The 20,051-nt window shown below is 32.1% G+C and overlaps 3 protein-coding genes across 5 annotated transcripts; 2 read left to right on the forward strand and 1 right to left on the reverse strand.

Moving 5' to 3' along the window:
• Positions 1-3,522: 3,522 nt before the first annotated feature.
• On the forward strand, positions 3,523-9,554 carry LOC128895078 (ubiquitin carboxyl-terminal hydrolase 36-like). 3 transcript variants are annotated; one of them, XM_054157325.1, is made up of 8 exons: positions 3,523-3,690; positions 4,637-5,176; positions 6,282-6,395; positions 6,473-6,699; positions 6,775-7,173; positions 7,365-8,299; positions 8,393-8,529; positions 9,027-9,554. In XM_054157325.1, the coding sequence occupies exons 2-8, from the start codon at positions 4,681-4,683 to the stop codon at positions 9,365-9,367; spliced, it is 2,649 nt and encodes an 882-aa protein (XP_054013300.1). In that variant the 5' UTR covers positions 3,523-3,690; positions 4,637-4,680; the 3' UTR covers positions 9,368-9,554. The 3 variants fall into 3 exon arrangements, with proteins under 3 accessions (XP_054013300.1, XP_054013298.1, XP_054013299.1); XM_054157323.1 differs by lacking the exon at positions 3,523-3,690 and adding an exon at positions 3,735-3,931; XM_054157324.1 differs by lacking the exon at positions 3,523-3,690 and adding an exon at positions 3,736-3,931 and having other exon boundaries at positions 6,288-6,395.
• A 165-nt stretch (positions 9,555-9,719) lies between these two features.
• On the forward strand, positions 9,720-12,901 carry LOC128895101 (uncharacterized). Its single transcript, XM_054157382.1, has 4 exons — positions 9,720-11,483; positions 11,791-12,000; positions 12,185-12,391; positions 12,482-12,901. Exons 1-4 carry the CDS (start codon positions 11,418-11,420, stop codon positions 12,761-12,763), a joined length of 765 nt encoding a protein of 254 aa, XP_054013357.1. The 5' UTR covers positions 9,720-11,417; the 3' UTR covers positions 12,764-12,901.
• LOC128895074 (vacuolar protein sorting-associated protein 8 homolog) lies at positions 12,791-20,042 on the reverse strand. Its single transcript, XM_054157316.1, has 16 exons — positions 19,868-20,042; positions 19,486-19,714; positions 18,837-19,115; positions 18,079-18,372; positions 17,752-17,970; positions 17,496-17,675; positions 17,173-17,418; positions 16,950-17,090; positions 16,427-16,882; positions 15,421-16,166; positions 14,663-15,054; positions 14,424-14,587; positions 14,200-14,347; positions 13,840-14,080; positions 13,550-13,763; positions 12,791-13,437 (listed from the first exon to the last, which is right to left on the reverse strand). The coding sequence occupies exons 2-16, from the start codon at positions 19,564-19,566 to the stop codon at positions 13,339-13,341; spliced, it is 3,900 nt and encodes a 1,299-aa protein (XP_054013291.1). The 5' UTR covers positions 19,567-19,714; positions 19,868-20,042; the 3' UTR covers positions 12,791-13,338.
• Between the last annotated feature and the right edge of the window lie 9 nt (positions 20,043-20,051).

A 20,051-nucleotide genomic window follows, 5' to 3' on the forward strand; every position in this document is an offset into this window, starting at 1 on the left:
ATCTTAAAGGATGATGGAAATTGTAATAAACAAAGGGTTTTGTATATATATTATTATAAGAAATATGTATACTTTTGTTGTGGTAGTGGTGTCATATGAAATATATATCTTTATTTTTCAAGTGTGCTATCATTTTGTCTATGTTATGTTTACACATTCGTAGAAGGTACGTTTTACATATAACTCAGAGTTTTCACGCTAGCATAATCTTAACACGATCACAGGTGTGCTATCTTTTTGTCTGGAAGTGTATTCAACAGGTGAAAACTACCCTCGATGTTGTGAATGGAATACCTGTTTAAGGAAGGAAGTCACTTTGAATGCGTGACAACCATAGATATATTTAGCCATTTTTGTTTCGAAAACACTTGACTCGATAGAAGATCTGGGGTTTAGTACTTTGACATCGAGTCCCTTAAGTATCATTCCCATCGCTTGTCCCATCGTCGGTTTTACCCCGATAGTTGCCTCGGCACTCGCGAGCTCGTCTCTCATGCGCTCACGTGAACGATGTCTTATGGTCAAGTAGCATAAGCGACTCTCAAGAACCAACTGGGATAAAGCAAACTTTTCGAACGAAAAGTTTAGTCTGTTTTATCACTGCCAGAGAGTATCCGAGGAATGACGTAGACACCCTAATGTATAGTTAAGAATGCGAACATCGATCGATCAGTTTCACCGCTTTCGTATAAACACACCCTGATCGATTACATCGTTTAACATCGTTACTTTCATAGTAAACGCCTATTTGAATGGAAACTTCGAATTCTTTATTGTAACTACGTTCGTTAATTGTTACCACACAGCGAGACAATTTGTTTCGATAATTAATTGCCGGTTAATTAAGATAGAGGATAGAGTGAAAATGATTAAAATAGCGATGTTCCCTTTCGCCATCGTAAACGTGTTAATGCTGCTACTAATGGCTATTATACATTAAAAATATTTTATCGGGAATATTATTACCTTGTCGCTTGGAAGTTGTGTTAATCTGTATATTTTGTAAGCAAAGATTATCGATAGAGATTAATAAAGATACTATTACGACAGAAATAATGGTTTTGATTGCCAGTGAGAAACGTTGTCGTGGAAGTATAAAAAAAAAGATCATATGCGCTTTTAAAATGCTGCAATTTGAAATCACTAATTGATTATATAAATTTGTAAACAAGACACATTTCTTAAGTAAGATATAGTAAGATATAGCATCTAGTTTGCGTCTTAAAAATTTGAATACCATTGACTGCTAACAATAAGAAGAATATCGCTGAGGGATACACTCAGCTTATTGCAATTTAATACATCATAAAATATAATAAAATATTATTAACAATTAGCAAACATTGACTGTGTACGTTACAGAATGTTTTTATAATAATAACTCCAGACAAGGTCATCTGAAAGTCAATATATTATTGCTTGAATTTGGGGTGAACGATATGAACTAAAATTCAAACTGCACACCTATCTGATTCGGTACTAGTGGCGCCATCTAGGGATGACAATGGCGAAGTAACATTCATACATGAGGTATATTTCGATACTAGTGGCGCCATCTAACGTTAAGAATGGAACTAAGTTTAGTTCTTATCGTAACTGCCAGATGATGCAACCAGATTCGAAATTGTGGGGACTTTCCCCTAGGCTTGGTCAGGTTGGCGCTACTGTCGCGTCGGCGTGGGGTTTTTCCAGAGTTTGGCAAGCGTGCGACGTTCGAGCGTGCAACTTTTTTAGGCCAGAGACGCTTCGAGAGCCGTTTCGTGCGAAGTTAATACCTGCAAAACTAGTATTATTATAGTATTAAATAAATGAAACACCGTTCACAAGTTATACGTCTATCACGCATACTATCATTAGTAAACTAATCCCCACATCAGGTGACCCCGACGTGATCTTGGGAAATTGCCGATATATTGAAGCCAAGCTGCCTCTTCAGATCACGTGTTCTTTTTTGGTTGCGCGAAGCCAACGACACCGGCGCCTATCTTCGAGAGAGCAACTTCAGCGTCTGGGGTATTGTATTGCGTGAAGCCGACGACGCCGGCGCCTTTCAGCAAGAAATCGGGTTCCTGTGGAGCCTGTAAAAGAAACTCATCGCTACCTTCGCCTATTACATCAAGTCCGCCATTTTGATGGCCATGCGATAGGTAAGACGCAATTGTTCGGTCGTAGCGGCCATTTTGGGATTTTGGGTGTCCGGCTTCGACGGTACGAGTTTTGTAGTGTTATTTTAATTGGAATTTATCACCTCGTCTGGGAAAATGTCGTAAGAGGAGTTAGAGCAACGTCTAGCGCGTTTAGAGGCCGAGAGGTTAGTACCTCAGGAATGCGCCAGGCCCTCCGAAGCGCGAGTCGACTCTTACAGAAGTCCGAAAAATCCCACGCTAACGCGACAGTAGCGCCAACCTGACCAAGCCTAGGGAAAAATCCCCACCAAACTGTGGCAGAAAGGTCCCTAGATCGGACCGCAGCACTATAGGTTAGTTAGCTAGTAAGTTTTTGTTACTTAGTTGGTAAGTTTAGTTTTAAGTGGCGTAACAGACAAAAAAGCGTAATTTTTGTAACAGACGAAAAAGAGCTTGCTTCTTCCTTATTCAAAGGAACGCGTCTGAACGTGTCGCATAGACAACATAGAAAATAAAGTATAATTCTCCAAATCAAAACTCGTAGCTCTCTGTTTCTTGGTAAACACCTAAGCTCTTTCCACAAAATTCTGGGGTTAGAACAGTTGAACCAACTGACCCCCATATTACTAGACTAGGGCATTCAGCGCCTAGGGATTTCCCGCAGTCATATAACATAGAAGAAGTGTCTTCTTTTTCCGTTTCCGATTGGCGTATAGTCCACCTCGTGGAATTTGAAAAGCGTACCTCCAGTGTTATATTTCTGTTATTGTTATTTGTTATTAAAGTCTTTGTTGTTTATTTGCCTGTTGATTTATATATAGTTAATGGTTCTTGTAGGGTATCCCAAATACATCGCTTAGTACCTAATTCCGTTTCTTATCTTAGTTATAACAAAGTATACTTATACTTAATTATAAAAATTCTTTTACCTTACAATTTCATGATATTCAAAATAAACTTAACCTTTGGTAAGGATTTGGGTTTGGGGTTCTTTTCCTTTTTTCCCCCGACACCATCACTTGACACATTTTTAATTAATTTTAACATATTCAAAAAAACATTTTGATCTATCGACTAAGAATACTCAATGGATTACTTAATAGTCCAAAATACATATATTTATAAGTGCTCCATTCGATTTTCTCCAATTTAATTCCAACTCGACACTAAATGCAAACAGACAAATTTACGATAAAATGACTAAATTCATGTTTGAAATTAGTTTTTAATTTAACCACATTTTACTCTAATTTCCTACATAGAGAATCAGAACTTGAGAAATACCGGAGTATCGCATTTATAAGAATATTCTATGGTGACACTGGTGTGAAAACCGGGTTTTACGTTTTGGGCGCCCTCGATAAGGATTCTAGAACCCAACGGAAAAAGTTTAATGGCCACCGCAATTGCAAATGGCGGACGTGACGGTAGAAGACGGGTCTTGATTTCGCATGCCCAAAACTAACAGTTCTAAAAATGTCGTGTAGTATTGACGCGCGGTATTTTTAATGGTGTTCCTCACTGAAATTAACGTTACCACTTTACACGGTTAAATAAAAGTTGGGTAAGTGTGACAAAGTACGCGGGAAAAAATGACTCGTGGCCGGAGACACGCGCCCTCGGTTAAACTCATCCGGTAATCATTTCCGAGGCACGTAAGCGCGTGGAATTTTGAATAAATCGATAACATTGTGATTGTATGTGCTGGCGATCGTTAAATCTTGTTTATTGCGTGAAATGTGTTGTAATAGCATCGATAAAAATTATTTGTACGGGCTGTAACGTACGTAATCACTTGAAGAAAGGTAAACAATGAATCTGTCGCGCGGTATCAATTGCACGCCGCGTGCTTTTAGTGTATTCTGTTACATGTTTAATGGAACTAAGTATAATCACTGAAACAATTTCAAGCAAATCAACTTTTTCTTTTTTATCTCGACTGATTCATATATTGACGCATCGATTCATACTTAATATTACGATCATAAATGAATTAGTTATGAAATTAACCCTTTCACTTCTACTTCCGCGATATCCCTGCATCTGCTATATGTACTATCTTAAGTACGAAAATGAAAAACGTGTAATTATTATGTTGTAAAATATTCTGTTTATTTTGACGGAATTGATTGGATAATTATACAACGATTAGGTAATTTTATTATATAGTGAAATGAAATGTTGCGATTCTTTATATTTTTAATTGATTCTTATTTATAATTTATGTCTACACATTTCATGTAGAAAAAAACTGTCAATACTTGTATAACATTGTCTATATTACTTTTTACATATGATTTTTTAATTATAATAAGTTCAAATAAAAGATGGTAAATTAAAATTAATAATGTTTATTACTTTTGAAACTGCAATCTAAATATGAGTTTGTTTATATGGTATTTATAATTATAATAGAGTTTAGAATGTTGTATGTATTATGAAAAATATTCCCAAATATTTCATGTTATTATTTTAAATATTAACATATTATTTTCTATATATTTTTATAGGAGTAAGAAATAAAAAGTTTGATACAAGATTAAATATAATAACAATGCCTGCTGTGCGCATTTGTGATCCTGTTACGGCTACACTCTGCCGTACGTTAGAGAATAGTCAACCCAAAACATCGGATGATTTATCAACAAGTTTAGTTAGTAGTGCATCTAGAATCCTCCAATCTGAAATTCAATACAAGGAAGTGGATGATTATCAAACAACGATATTGGATCAACTTAAAGCCAAATATATTGTATTAAGCTTACCAAACTCAGAAAATTCAGATGATAAACCAAAAGATGGTACAACTTATGTGAAAAGGAATGAAAGAATGGTTAAAGGACCTAGTTTACCAGAGCCAACCACTACTTTATACTCTCCAAAGAAAATCAGTCTAGGATGGAAGGGCACGTTTCCAGTTGGAGCTGGCATGTATAATGTTGGGAATACTTGTTATTTAAATAGCACCCTTCAAGCACTGTTTCATGTACCAGCACTTGTTAACTGGTTATTGTCTGATACGCATCACACATCAAAGTGCGAACAAAATGGTAAGTTTTGAAAGTTTATATTTTCTTGGTAACTTGTATTCCATATTCAGTAATTATTCACAATACCACTGATCTTATCAATTTCAACAGTCTTGAAGTATGTTCGAGAGAGTTGGTCATTATGAGATATAGAGCAAAATATTTGTCAATCACTCTTAATTTTCAAGACATAATTATTGAGTTTGCAGTAATAATTTGTATCTTCATTGATATTTGGTTGTAACTCTCCTGAGCACTAGGTTGCTTGTTGCTAGGAAATGTTTATTTGCCATTATTGTTTTATAAATAAAACCAAATCAATCTAAACCATTATGACTAAGAGGTAATAATCTGGTTCTATTTTTAAAATTGAGAGTCCCTAATTTCTATGACATATTGTAGATTTGTTCACCAGCCGAAAAGTAAATGATATGTACCTTTTTAGTAGTGGTATCTCAAGTTTAAGGGGTGAAACTATCCTCTAATCCTTATTCTTTTTAATGGAAATTGTACACATTACAAAAAAAAATATTGTACACATATTGTACGCATATTGTACACATTACAAAAAAAAAAATTAAAAAATCACTATACACTTGCATTATATATGGAAAACTAACTACCATTTATTGTGGAAAGAAAATGATCACTTGTTGTATTGCTTGTAGCTAATTCTGAATTTGAAATAAAAATAGTTCACTGCATTGTATTTTCAAAACTGTTGAGAATGTAGGTGATAGAAATCATTTTCTGACTTTATATTTATTTTTTGGCTGATATTATTTTCTTTCAAATCTGTAAAGAATTTGTTTGAAAAAATTTCTTGTAATTCTCAAGATATTATTAAATGAAATCTTGGAAGACAATTTTCACCGCTTAAACTTGAAATACAATTATTAGCAGATTGGTAGCTTCACAAATCTGTAAAGTTTTATTAGAATCAAAGGTGACAGACAGTTAGTGGATGTTCCTTGCCAATGGCAGTTCCTTTCTAACATCCTTCAAGGCTATTAAAATTAATGAGATTGTTAATATCATAAATAATTACTATATATTCTATGAATAATAAAAATAAGATTACATTTATAATTCCACAGTTTTGTGTCGTATTTTGATAATAGGTTAGTTTTAGATGGAGGTGGAGAGTGCCTTACATGCGCAGTGGCTAAGACTTTGCAATTTAGTCATCAGAAATCAGGTTGCGCCATTAAGCCATTCTATATATATAACAAATTAAAGCGTGAGTATTGGAAAATATAAATCATCTATTACCGAATCTTATATATTTTGTATGTAATTAATTAATTTATTCATCAGTCATTTGCCGAACTATGGTTCCGGGACAGCAAGAAGATGCTCATGAATTTTTACGTTATTTACTAGAAGGCATGGAAAAGGCTTATTTAGCAAGACATAAGGCTGGCAAATTAGACAGTTATTCTAAAGAAACCACTCCTATTAATCAAATTTTTGGTGGTTATATTCGTACTGAAGTCAAGTGTTTACAATGTCGACATGTTTCTACTACATTTCAACATTTTCAGGTATAGAAAATAGAATTTTTAGTTAACTTGACAAACATTCAGTAAAATCTTAAGAATATTTTTATATCTCTGTAGGATTTACTGGTAGATATTCGTAAAGCGAGTACTCTGGATGAAGCACTGAGTAGTTATTTTAGTCGTGAACAACTAGATAACAATGATTATAAATGCGAAGCATGTAAAAGAAGAGTTCCTGCCACGAAACAATTTAGCTTAGAACGACCTCCTAAAGTGCTTTGTGTACAGTTAAAGAGGTTTAGTGTTCTGGGAGGAAAAATATCTAAACATATAGGTTTTAAACAAACAATAGACATGGGTCCCTATCTCTGGAGAGAACCAGGTGAACCTACACAACCGCTCACATATAAACTTATGTCGATAGTTACGCATATGGGTCCATCGGTAAATTGTGGACATTACACAGCCGTTGCCAAGGTTTCAACAGGCCAATATTATTCCTTTGATGATTCTTGTGTATGTATCAAAAATATCCTATTAGTAATATATTTTTAAACAGAATTAGAATTATTTTCATCAAAATAACGAATCGCACTTTATCTAACTAAACTTTACTTCGTGCCATAAACTTTGCTTCTTAGTTTTAATTTAATAATATATTTGATGTTTATATATTGTTCATAATTATTTGTATATTTTCCGTATAGGTTCGTCCAATTAGCTTGAGTAATGTATTGAGTACAAATGCATACATAATGATTTTTGAAATGGAACAACAGACACAAACTCAGGTTCAAAATCAACAGACTGTTAAATTAAATGGTACATTGACTGTAAACAATACATTATCTTCACCAGGAAGTCCTATGAATAAGACTATTAGTCCTAAACCATCAACTTCTGGATTACTCCCTTTAAATGGATCAGTTAATGGCACATCGATTACTAAAGACATTACTGAGAATTCAGAAATCAGTTCTCAAACGTCAGCAAGTAAAAGTACAGAACTTCCATGTACCATGCAAAAGGGCACAAATTTTATTGGGCCACTGTTACCACAAAAATTACAAGATAAAACACAACCGAGATTGATTATGCATATTAAAAATGGAAAAATTTTAAATGGGAATAGTTTGGTTCCTTATGATGGATCTAGTGAAGAGGAGGATATTATCTGTATTGGAGCATTGAAAAATAACGCGAATTCAAATACTCCGCCAAAAACAAATGTTTCTTCCAGTGGTACTAATGGCATGCAAAAAGGTTCTCCGATAAAGAATAATTCACCTAAAACTGTTATTAATTCTAAAGATATGCAAAAATCTGCGTTAAAGACAAATGGCAGTAGTATTTCTCAGAATCAAACTAATATAACACAATGTACGAAGATACAAAATGGTTCTAGTTGCAGTACCATTACGAGTCTAATAAAATATCAAAATGGTCAATCAGAAGTAAACAGTAAAACAGAAAGCAGTAGTAATAAGACTAAGTGGCATCAATCTGTAAGAGCAAAAGTAGGACAAGACGAGAAAGTGATTACAAAAGCTGCAAGCAGCAGTATGAAAGGTTGGCAAGTTTCGAAAGATACGTTTTCTCCAACATCAGCTGCAGTACCTAATGGGTGGTCAGTTACCGATAAGTAAGTTATATTTCCAATCTGATTTAAATATTATATTTAATATTTAATGAAAAATTATTGTTGTTACTATAATAATTTATATTATTTTTATAGGGAAGATATTAACAAAGGTAGTCAAAATAATACGACACCCAGTGCTGCAGCTTTAAGAGATTTCAATGGAACGAATCGTTCCGAAACGGTTTCACATTTATTGAAGATGTCTCATCGTGGTTACGGCAGTTCTTCGGGTCAGTACAGCAAAAGAATTTTCTCGAGGAACCCATTGAATCCAGCACCTCTTCCTTCAAAATCCTCAACAGCTCATTATGCATCCATGTATCCCAAATCAAACAATTCTACACAGAATCATAAGATAAACGTGCAGGGGACGAAATCTCATCTCGATTCAAATATCTTCAAATCTAAAATTTCACCTAAAGTGATAACAAAAAATTCATACATTCGATAAAATATGCGTGAATTAATAATCATATAAAAAATTATGTCAAAATCTTTAATGAACATATACAATTTTACTGTTTGTTGAGTCTGTGTTATTCTAAAATATATTGTGTCTATGAGGAAATTATATGAAGTGTTAGGTTATCACCATTATAGGGTCATACAAAATTAAATAAAAAACAGCGTATGATCATTTTTATTACGTAAAGTTGTTGTAGTAAACGAATTATTTGTGATACGAAACGGAAAGTATGTTATGAAATGTATTGTTACGTTTTTACAGTTTCAAATTGGAATGGCAATAGAACGCATTTAGACCGAGAAATTGACAATGATAGGCGGGAGGAACGCAAACGTCACTTTAATACAGATGACGAAGAACTAGACCGAGGACGAGTGAAAAAAGTGAAAGATCATCGAACATATGAAGAAAGAAGTAACACTGGGTATAATCCTTTCCAAGAATATCAAAATGGCAAAACGTGGAATCGATCTATTAATGATTATTACCGAAGGCATTACTACAATACTTCTAGCTATACTCGACAACGTCATGGTAGAAATTATAGGCCTTCACATTACAGATATAATAATCATTCTCGAGCACATTGGCAACGGGGATAAAATAAAAGGAGAAAACTCATTGAGGGAAAAACTTCGAAAGCAATCCGATACTGAAAGACTTTGTTAGTTTTCAATTACTAAAAGAAATTATAATTTTTCAATACGTTGAAATTGAACTACAGACGTGACAATGTTAATTTAGATAATTAATATTCAAAGCTACTGTTCACATTTACTCTTAACGAATTGCTAAACTGCGTTGTAACAGCCTTGCATGTTCCTGACAGAGTCTTGTACTCTATCGTTGTCTTGTAGCTCACATTATGTCTTATGGACATTTTACTAAACAGAACGTGGGGGATGAGTATCAACAACTCTGTCAATCTTGTGTTCATAATGAACGAAGAAAAGTCTGTTATAAAATCGCGTTAATTTAGTCTTGTACACATAGTATTGAAGGATTGCATGTGTGGATGCGATATTTAAAAGTTACATTGATAACATTTTAACAGTATATAACAAAAGAGTTCGATAACTTTTTATGTGAATTTTGTATGCTTTTGAATAACATCGTGAAATGATGTTCTTGTTATTTAATTTGAATTACGCAATTGAATATATTATTCATAAAATAATTTAACATTTATATTGTACAATAATACGAAAATTTTTAAGAATTATTTTATACTAATCTTACGTTATTTGTGCTGAATAAGTATAAATATTACTGTTAAATTAAAATTGCAAAAGACACTTTACCTTGTATACCTTTAATTGTTCATAAAAGTTCTCAATATGGAATTGTAATATTATAAATTATATAAATAATTCAAAATTTTTTACTTATGATACTGAAATTAAACAAAAGGATATTTTCAAAGTTTTATGTTGGGGAACATCTTCCGTTCTTCTAAAAAATCCGTCCTTTGTTTTGATGAAGAAAGATACTCCTCCCTCTTCGAATTAGAGCAAAACCAGTTCAATTAAACTGCAAATCTTTATTAACAATTAATATCAAGAAAGATGCTTTTCATCGTAGCTTACCAAAAAGAAACAGGTTCATAGTAATTATAATAATTGAACGGTAAGCGAACAATCTTTCTTCATACATGATGAATATGCATACTTGTGAATGTATGCGAATTTAATTTTTTTTTTTTTTTTATATATATTATATATATATATATGTATGAAAATTCCAGAGTGATTGGGTAATTTGTGCATAATCAAACGAAGTGTTTAACAATAATGATGAGTAATAATACCGAGTTATTGAAATACTAGTTTTAAAAAAAAATTGTAAATTGCATAGATAAGTGTAGAATTTTAATATTATGAACTTTTCATAGAGTATTAAAAATTACAAAGCCATAGATACATTGTTAAGCCAAGTATAAGGAAGTCGGCTGTTTTGCCTGCACGTTATATATGATACCTCGTTATATCAATCTACAAATGAAATACTAGCCAAAAGAAAACAACAAACATACGTTAAGATCTGGCGATTATTACGGATCTAGTTAATTATCAGTTTTCTCATTTCAGAAGGTACATGAGTTTGATATACTCTTGACCTATATCTTAAATATTAGTCGCAATTTTATAATCATACAGGCTTGATATTGCGGTAAATATAATATAATTATCATGGTGTAACCTTATAGTAAGCACGATGTTACTGCATCCGCTGAGGTAGGATAACGGTCTTTGTATCGTGCAAATTCATGTATCATTTGAAAGAATGAGAATCGGTGTTTTGTAAATTCACTACGTTTGACATTGTAGTCGTACGTGATACCAATTATACAGCGATAAACGCCAGATTTAATTTATGTACTACCTATCTCAAATAAAAAGAAAATGTCGTTTCTACGATATTTGATATATCAATGTCGAAACGCATTAGAGTACATGATGAATACATAGAAACCAAATTCATTTACAACATAAAAGAAAATAAGACTATCGCGTTTTCCAGCGGAAGCAATGTAAAGTTTGTACGCGCATCTAATGTATTTTAGCATTTGTTTAATGTTATAACTCGTTAATAGCGATCTTTATCATTTTTAACAGTAATTCTGTACAGTTAAAAATTTGTCCGTCATTCACGATGGAATTTGTAATTGGAAAGGAAGAAACTACTCAAAAAGAGTTCATAAAAACGCTCGAAAGAAATGTGAGTATTTATTACTGTCATAGTTAGAACGTGTTTATACGAATTAATAATTCAGTTTTAATTAGTCAGTTTTATAACACAAACGATATTTCAATGTTGTCACAAGAACGTTTAAAATTATTGACATTTATTATATATTCTTAACTTGGTTAGCATAAAAGGAAGTTAAAATGTGTGGTACAAAAATCAAGCAACCATGATTCATAGATATAAAGAAATAAAAAGTGCATTAACGTTTATTTAATAAAATTGCAAACAAAACTAAATAAAGATAAGAAACACAACAAAAACAATTGTATTTATTTAGGTAACGATCTTAAAAATAGAAAATCATTATAATTTAAGAATAAATCACGAATTGGAAACTAAACTCACGTGTTTCGATAATATTTCACGTGGCCTCGCGGATAAACTTGACTCTCTATGGAGTTTAGCTGAAGCGCATCATCCACAGGGAAATGAAATAAAACAGTTTGCTGACCAAATTTCAAGTTCATGGACTTCCATAAATCGGCAGGTAAAATGGGCGTATTTCTAAACCATTTAAATATAATACTTTGATACTTGTTCTTTGTAAACGTATCTCTTTATACTTACATATTCATGCAATTTATTTTCATTTCTATTAAAAATTATCTTTAAAAAATGAAATATTTTATCGAAATACATATATTTGAAAAGTTATTAAACTATGCATGTAGATTTCCGAAAAATATTCTAAAATTCGAATGGCCAGTCGAACATTACACGGAATTCCGTTATCATTGTTACTAGATAAAATTAAGAAGGAAGTCGTTTTATTAAAGGCATCACTACAAGTTCACGAACCTGTTTATATATTAAAGACATTCAAATTAATTACTGAAATTGAAGAACTTATAAATAGCTTAGAAAAGTGTGATAGTAAGGTAAAACAATTACTTTTGTACTAATATAAATGGTAAAATTAATTGGAGAAAGTAATAGTTTAATACTAATTTTTTGTTCTTAAATTTCAGTTACAGCAGTATCTATCTGTATCGAACATTACTCCACACATTATAAAATTAGAATCTATAGTGGACAGGTATGTTTCTAACGTTGAATTACTACCTACAAAAAAATCTTTCTTATACGATTTGAGTATCTTTTCATTAGTCTCAAAACTTTTGACTGGTGAATTGCTAGGGCATGAATTTATTGATCCTAATCATATCTTGACAGAAAATATGCCGAAAAAACCAGTTTTCATTATCAAGAATGTTAAACGTAAAGCTACTTACCCTTATTACCCAACATAAAAACTACATAGAATATACACTTTTGCATATTAATTTCAACAGATTGTTTATTATTTGAAAGTTTCCCAAATAAAACATTAAATTGAGGACAATGTACACAATTATTAATAATGAATAATAATACCTTTATTTACTTAATGAATATCTTTATTTACTTAATGACTGATATTTGGCAAAATGCTGTAAATTGGGCGAATAGAATTTACAGCATTAAAAGTATACAAGTCCTTATTTGATACTATACACAATATTAAGTATATTACTTTACAATATACAAACATACAACATTTGAGTCTTGCCAAGGAAAAAAATATTATTTAAATATCAAGTTCAATAAATTGGTGGAAATATGATAAAATGGTGTACTCTCGCAATTATATAAAAGAGAGTTCCATTAAAAATTATAAGAATTTAATTTTGTATATGGAATAGGAAAAGAGAACAATGTAAAGTTCATGGAATGAAAGTTAGAGATCTAGTATAATGTACATGTATAAGACACAGTCATTTTTGCTATTAGAATGCTACATACCACTGATAAATGTGATACTGAATTTTGATATTTAAAGACTAGATTAAAAAATACCTTCAAGATCTGGTAAAGTAGGTGGCGCAAGACTTAGAGAAAGGTCTTTATTACGCATAAATGCCGGTGGTAGAATTTCTTTATATGCCTGTAAAACAATCAATTCCAATTTTTAACATACTTGTATCAACATATAAAATATTTTAACAATATACATACATGTATGTAATTTTTACATAATAAAAAATAGTGTTGCTTACATTGAATGTTTTGGGAGGATGTGTGACATTAGTAACAACAGGTGCCCATCCCTTCGAATTTAAACATTTATAACAAGATTTAGGTTCTCCCAAACATTCTGAATGAAAGCCATGGCCACAACTGAACACTACAATGTAATCTGAACTTTGTGACAACAATTGTCGACATATAGGACAAATTATTGACATACTGGCACAAGCTTTTCCAGCATCTCTGTAAGGGAAAACGTTCGTATTTAAAAAAATTATTATCAATATCAAATGAATTTAATTATCAGATCATTTCATACCTTAATGATTTTTTTAGTGCCTTATGAAGTTCTAAGCTGACCAAACGTGCAGTAGTCTCAACCAAAGTTTGTTCATATCGAGAATGTGTAAGTACTCCAGATAATAGCTGTCTTATATCACCTATTGTTCCACTGGTTGCCAATGGATGCTTTAATATCTGTTCTAATACTGTTGATAATGCTGTTGTACCACTGAGATATTCTAATGCAATCCTTAATAATTTCCCGCTTAATTTTTCAACTGTAATTTATTCAATTAGTATTATTAATTATTCCACAAAGTAAAATGAAAAATATGCTATTAATTAATATAGAGCGTTACTATTGTTTGCACTAGATTGATATAAATACATAACATACTTTTCTCATTGTTACTATTTGAGTGTGTTCGAAGTATTATTTCCATAAGCGGCATCCAATCTAAATTTCCAGCAGATCGCCTACACAAACCAGCAAGCTGTACTGTACTATGAATTGTTTCATTTTCTGAAACCTTGTTCTGACAATACTAGAAAACGATTTTATAACTCATAAAAACCAACCAACAATATTTATATTATATTATTCTTATACAGCATATTTACCAGCTCAAGATTATTTTGAAATTCTTTCAAAAGAATATCAAATGCATCTTGATAATTACCCAACTTTTCTAACATAACTGCTTCAGCATCTTTATGATTTGCTTTTTGAACTATTTTCAACGCTTCATTTAGTCTGCAACCATGACCTGCTTGAATATGGTAAACTACCTGCATAGAACAAAATAATTAAAATAGGAAATGGTATTTTCTATACATCTTGGTGTAATCTTAGTTTTTACCTACACGTTCTGGTTGTAATTCACACATTAATTCCAAATATTTTTCTAACAATTCAGCTGTAAGCTCCAATGAGACATCCTCTTCTTTATATTGGACTAATTGATATAGTGCATCTAATAGAGTATACTGTATATTTGGAGTGTTCTCTAGCTTTTGTAATGTTTCATTAATTTTATTTTGCATATGTGTTCCTATAAGCATAGCAAATTGATTTGCATTGATTCCTACTAGAGCTTCAGCATTAGCCATTACGACTGCTTGCAATGAACTCTGAGGAAGGTGTTTTAACCAAGGCCAAATATCATGATGTCTGGATGGATGCAGTATCATACATTTACAGACTGCAATCCAATCTTCTCTTGCACTGTACAACAACTCCGCAACTCGCATACTGTAACATTATGTACTGCGATACAAGTTACTATTTCTTATAATGTGGTATTAAAACTATATTACGTTTTGTTTACGAATATTTTCCATTACACCAATCAAGAAATATACAGAGTTCTTGAAGAAACTGAAACAAGCTAAGGGCTTTTTCAAAGCAAAAATATAGCAAGATCAAAATATAATTTCCATTATAGAATCCAAGATTTCCTGTAACAATTTTTTGTATCTGAACTTGGAAATGAGCTATAGCATGTTCCAATTTCTAGAATCACTGTGCATACTCCAATAATATCGAAAAAGGATTAAGTTATTAAGCAATTGGTTCCATAATATTTGGTAATATAAATATATTTGCTCATATACTTACAACTTAGCTCTCTCTGCTAAATTAAGTAGAGTATTATCTGATATATTACGTAATTTTTTTGAACGTAACAATCCTAGTATTGCATTTTCTTTATCAGTCTTAAGCTCTTTTGTTGATCCCATATTTGAATCAGTACATAATATGTCTATCATTTTATTTATCATACTAGGTTCCAAGTTAACAGTATTTTCTGCAACTTCATTAGCGACGAATATAAGAACTAGATTTCTTTGTTCATCGGTAATATAATCAGTGTTCTTCGGACTAAGTGGTGTGTTAGGCATGACAATACTCAATAGTATATCTATAAGTCTCTGTCGCTGTCTGAGACCCATTTCAGATGTGAATTCTGGTTCTTGAAAGGCAATTGCTATTACATCAAGGAACCCTTTTGCATCAAATTGAAGCAAAGTCCTTAGATACGGATATTGTCTTTCCGTATCATTAGCTAAGGTTGAATGCTGTGATAGAAGAGCCCTTAACACATCCGATTTTGCTCTTTGAGACTTGCCTTCTGGAAGTTCATCTCTAGGAAAGCCACGACCGGCAAGGCAACAACTAGCATAAACCAGAATCGCATTACCAAGTTGTATACTATCCCGAGATAATGAATCTTTTGAATTTGTCAGTAAATTTTGTAAAATTGGTACTAATTGATGAATCGGAGCGGTAAAATCACCTAATGCTGTCGTCTGAAGATGTATTAAAGCCCCCCAAAGACCTCGTTGACGACAAATTGTTGTTACCTACAAAATTTGTCAAGAGGATGTATATTTTAAATTGTTATTTTCCTATCGAATAGTGGCGCGTTATATTTTCATGATGCTAGAAGAAAACAAAACTTGGCTACCCATGTAAAGAAAAAAATAATGACGAAGATTTTTAAATTGAATCCCATTTTATCGAGACTCTTTGGTCAACACATGTCTCTTTCTGTATATAACGCGCCACTACTACCAAATAAAGTAAACAAAATTAAGAAAATGTAATAAATCTTTTTACTTACTTGATGAATATCTAAGCAATCCACATCTAGTAACACTATAATCGCTTGAAGGGAATCTACTTTTTTCTCTTGATCATAAAGAGTGACTAAATGTTGAGCAATTAATGGCGGTAATCGAGGTCGTAAACTCCCATCTAACAAAGGGCTTTCAAGAGCGTGCAAATAACTTGCTTTAAGTCCCTCGGATTCCGAAACTAGATCCCATAACTTTCCAAATAATAATTCTGTATTTTCTAATTGTATACAATAATCTACACAAGTTGTGACTATTTCAGAGTCTGCAGTTTCATCCGCAGGGCAACGATTCAATTCTTCCATATATTGAATCAAAACTTGACATACTTTATCACGAGCTATTTGTTTACGTCGTTGTTTTGAACCACGAAGGCCAACGACTGCTTTCCCTTTGTCTTGGTAGAAAGCAAATCCTAACGCTAGTGCTTCTGGAAATCTTCTCTAAAATTGTGGAAATTACACTTTATAGAATGTAGTGAATCTAATGTACATATTATATTATGCAAACCTGCATTGTTAAGTGTCTCAATCGTTCTGTCCATGTTCGTATGCAAACTACATGCAAACTTTTTGTACCTAAGAGTAAAAGTTGAGTACCAAATGTTACAACAGTATTATAGCATGCTCGTTCGCCAGCCAATGCCATTGCCTAATTTTAACAAAATAATAAAATTACGATAACCAATCCTGGTCAAATAGTTATTTAATTTAATCATCTAATTAATCAATACCTTTGAAACATTTCCACCAGTGGATAAACCCTTGAAATGGCTAGATGCATACGAAATACCAACACGGCTCATATCTAGAGTTTCTAAATTATCCTGCGCTCTAACATCTAATAGATGTAGTCTTTCTTGAGTATCCAATACTGCTAACGATCTTGGGTTTAACCATCGCAAATTACTTATTGTATACGGAAGAGTTATCCTCCTTAGAGGAAATAGTTTTACTCTTGAACCAGCTTCTGTGCATACCTGGTAAGGAAATTCAATCAATACGAATCATTTAGAGATGTAACTATTTAAAATATAGAATCATGTGGAATTCATACGTGATAGAAATAGACTACATCATCTCTTGCAAGAGCCAAAACTGGATCAATTACACGAGAAGCATCTGCTGCTTGTATAACAACAAGTTGCCAGGATAATTGTGGCGGTGCTACGGGAGCACTAGATAAAGGATGAATTAATACAACGCGTGTTCGTGGCCTTGTGCAAACTACCATTACCTAAAAAAATTTTATTATTGTACAGCGTGTATATGTAATATATCTTTCATATTTCTTTAAAAAAATATAAATAAACCTGTGATAATGTTGCCATCGCCACTAACGTATAATTTTTCAGGGGGTGTGACGGCAGATGATTTAATAGCAAAGGTTCTAATGTGCATACTTCACCTTTGGACCCACTAAATAAACATCTGCTGTCGCAACCACGTACTCCCATAACTCTTGTAAAATTTAATTCGAAAACAGATCCACCACTGTCACTACATAATGCTACTTTTGGTGAATCTGTGAACTATAATAAAAAAAATTAATATTTTATATTATAAAGCAGTTATTTAATTATTTTAAAACGTAATTAACATTGTGAATTAACTAATAAAATAATACAAACAGATCTTACTTTAACATGTAATACAGCATTATCGAAAGGGTGAACATCGGTGAGTGTCCTTAGTACTTTTCCATTAGAACTATCTATCATTAATATATGTCCTCTAGCAAAACCAGCCAGTACTCTACTCCCATCAAAATTAAAACATAATGCTGATACAGATCCCTGATGTCTTGTTTCTTGATCGCACCATCGTAATGTTTGTAAAGAATCAAAGCCTAATACCAGACCATGACTGGTACCAACTACTAACATATTCCCTCCAGCAGCAACTGCACTTGCAAAACCGGCATTGACTTTTTCCTACATAAATAAAATGTTCCTATTAGACTTAACATAGCATTTACAAATATAAGATTAACATAGTACTTTTTCAATTTATTGGCTTTAGAGAGCAATCCAAATAACTTTCATTATTTAACAATATGACATTTTGAGCTCATTTTGTGTCTCTGTTCGGGTTATACAATTTTATTATTCTAGAAATTCAAAAAGATAACACATAAAAAAACGATATTTATTTTGTTATTATCATTTCTTTATGTTTATTGTCCTTAAATTTCTAGAATAATAAAATTGTATAACTTGAAAATAAATAAATAAAAGCCAAAACACTGCCTTATTAAATAGTAAGAACTACTTGGATCGTTCTTGAAAACTAATGAACTTAAATTGTTTATACTCTCAATTGATTCCATTGATCCAAAGAGAGCAAACAAAATTATTCTTTTTAATTGGTTACAATTGATGGTACATTTTTCTCTTACACTAGCTGATACAATTTGCGAAGATATTCCTTTCAATATGACATGCCTCAAGATAGCACCAGAAGATGTTGGTTGTGAATTTCTATTTGGTTTATTCAAAGAGTTTAATGACAAATGACTCCCAACACTTGTTGTTTCACTGCTACCTAACTTTTCACCAGGTGTCAAACCAATATCATCGTCTGTTCCAGATAATGATGCACAGTCAGGTTCTGTCAATATACTTTCTAAGGAGGGTAGTTCTTCCACAGCAGGTATAGCATATTCTGTGTTGTCCAACTGAAATAAAGAGTTTTACTGTACAATTTTAGTACTCTTAATAAGTAGAGTTAATAATTTAAATAATAATACAAATGAATATAACTATAAGTTGTAATTAGATGCACATTTATGGAATATTTAAGTCAAGATAAAAACAAAAAGAAAGGTAATACATTACATGTGATACATGTAAAATATTAAAAGAGATCAATAACAAATTTCAACACTAATATTATCAAATATAATACAGTAATCACAATATTTCAATAATATGTTATAACAAACGTAAGGAAAGTATAATTAAATCACTTATACTGAACATAACCTGAAAATGGAGTCTATAAAGTTTGCACATTTAAGCATACACGTGATAAAGATAGTTAATTACCTCTTCGATATCTAAATTAATAACCTCTGTTGCGAGGTATTCTTGAGACCCAGCATCGGACCCCAACCCATTTTCAGCCATTTTTTATTCCACCTGTCATTCCACAGCTGATAGGCGTAAATATAGCGGCTGATAGCAGCTCCTCATTGAACTATAGCAGATACATTATAACAGTGTTTCTCAAACTGTGTGCTACAGATCCTTGGGGATTTGTGAGCTGTTGTGAGTCCTCAAAAGAGAAAAAGCATATTATATGGAGTAGAATTTAAAAACTACTTGACGTTATATATCCACACTCTAAAACAGGTCATAAGAAATATATTTAAAATTACAAATTTCATCACAGAAAATAATTTGTACAGTACGAAAACTTCAATCCTACCTTTATTTCTGTATTGTTAGTAATGTAGTACAAAAATGATTGTCTTAGCTGTCAGATGGTTCGATCTATTTATATTATAAATTATCGTATTAGAGCACATTATCTATGATATATATGTATATATGATATCATGTCCGGTACCATTGTAACCAATTATAACGGTGATAGGTTGGGAAATCTCGTG

Source organism: Hylaeus anthracinus, unplaced genomic scaffold (assembly GCF_026225885.1).
Source record: "Hylaeus anthracinus isolate JK02 unplaced genomic scaffold, UHH_iyHylAnth1.0_haploid 4, whole genome shotgun sequence".
NCBI classification, from domain to species: domain Eukaryota; kingdom Metazoa; phylum Arthropoda; class Insecta; order Hymenoptera; family Colletidae; genus Hylaeus; species Hylaeus anthracinus.

Bases quoted from the DNA above. Each gene is read 5' to 3' on its own strand.
- LOC128895078 (XM_054157323.1), top strand. From the start codon at position 3,826: ATGTGCTGGCGATCGTTAAATCTTGTTTATTGCGTGAAATGTGTTGTA. The intron at 5,177-6,281 runs GTAAGTTTTGAA...ATAATAGGTTAG, and splicing joins ATCAAAGTGCGAACAAAATG to TTTTAGATGGAGGTGGAGAG. The intron at 7,174-7,364 runs GTATGTATCAAA...TTTTCCGTATAG, and splicing joins ATTCCTTTGATGATTCTTGT to GTTCGTCCAATTAGCTTGAG.
- LOC128895101 (XM_054157382.1), top strand. From the start codon at position 11,418: ATGGAATTTGTAATTGGAAAGGAAGAAACTACTCAAAAAGAGTTCATA. The intron at 11,484-11,790 runs GTGAGTATTTAT...GTATTTATTTAG, and splicing joins TAAAAACGCTCGAAAGAAAT to GTAACGATCTTAAAAATAGA. The intron at 12,392-12,481 runs GTAAAACAATTA...CTTAAATTTCAG, and splicing joins TAGAAAAGTGTGATAGTAAG to TTACAGCAGTATCTATCTGT.
- LOC128895074 (XM_054157316.1), bottom strand. From the start codon at position 19,566: ATGGCTGAAAATGGGTTGGGGTCCGATGCTGGGTCTCAAGAATACCTC. The intron at 14,081-14,199 runs GTATGTTATGTA...AATAAATTACAG, and splicing joins AAATAGTAACAATGAGAAAA to TTGAAAAATTAAGCGGGAAA. The intron at 13,764-13,839 runs GTATGAAATGAT...TTTCCCTTACAG, and splicing joins GCACTAAAAAAATCATTAAG to AGATGCTGGAAAAGCTTGTG.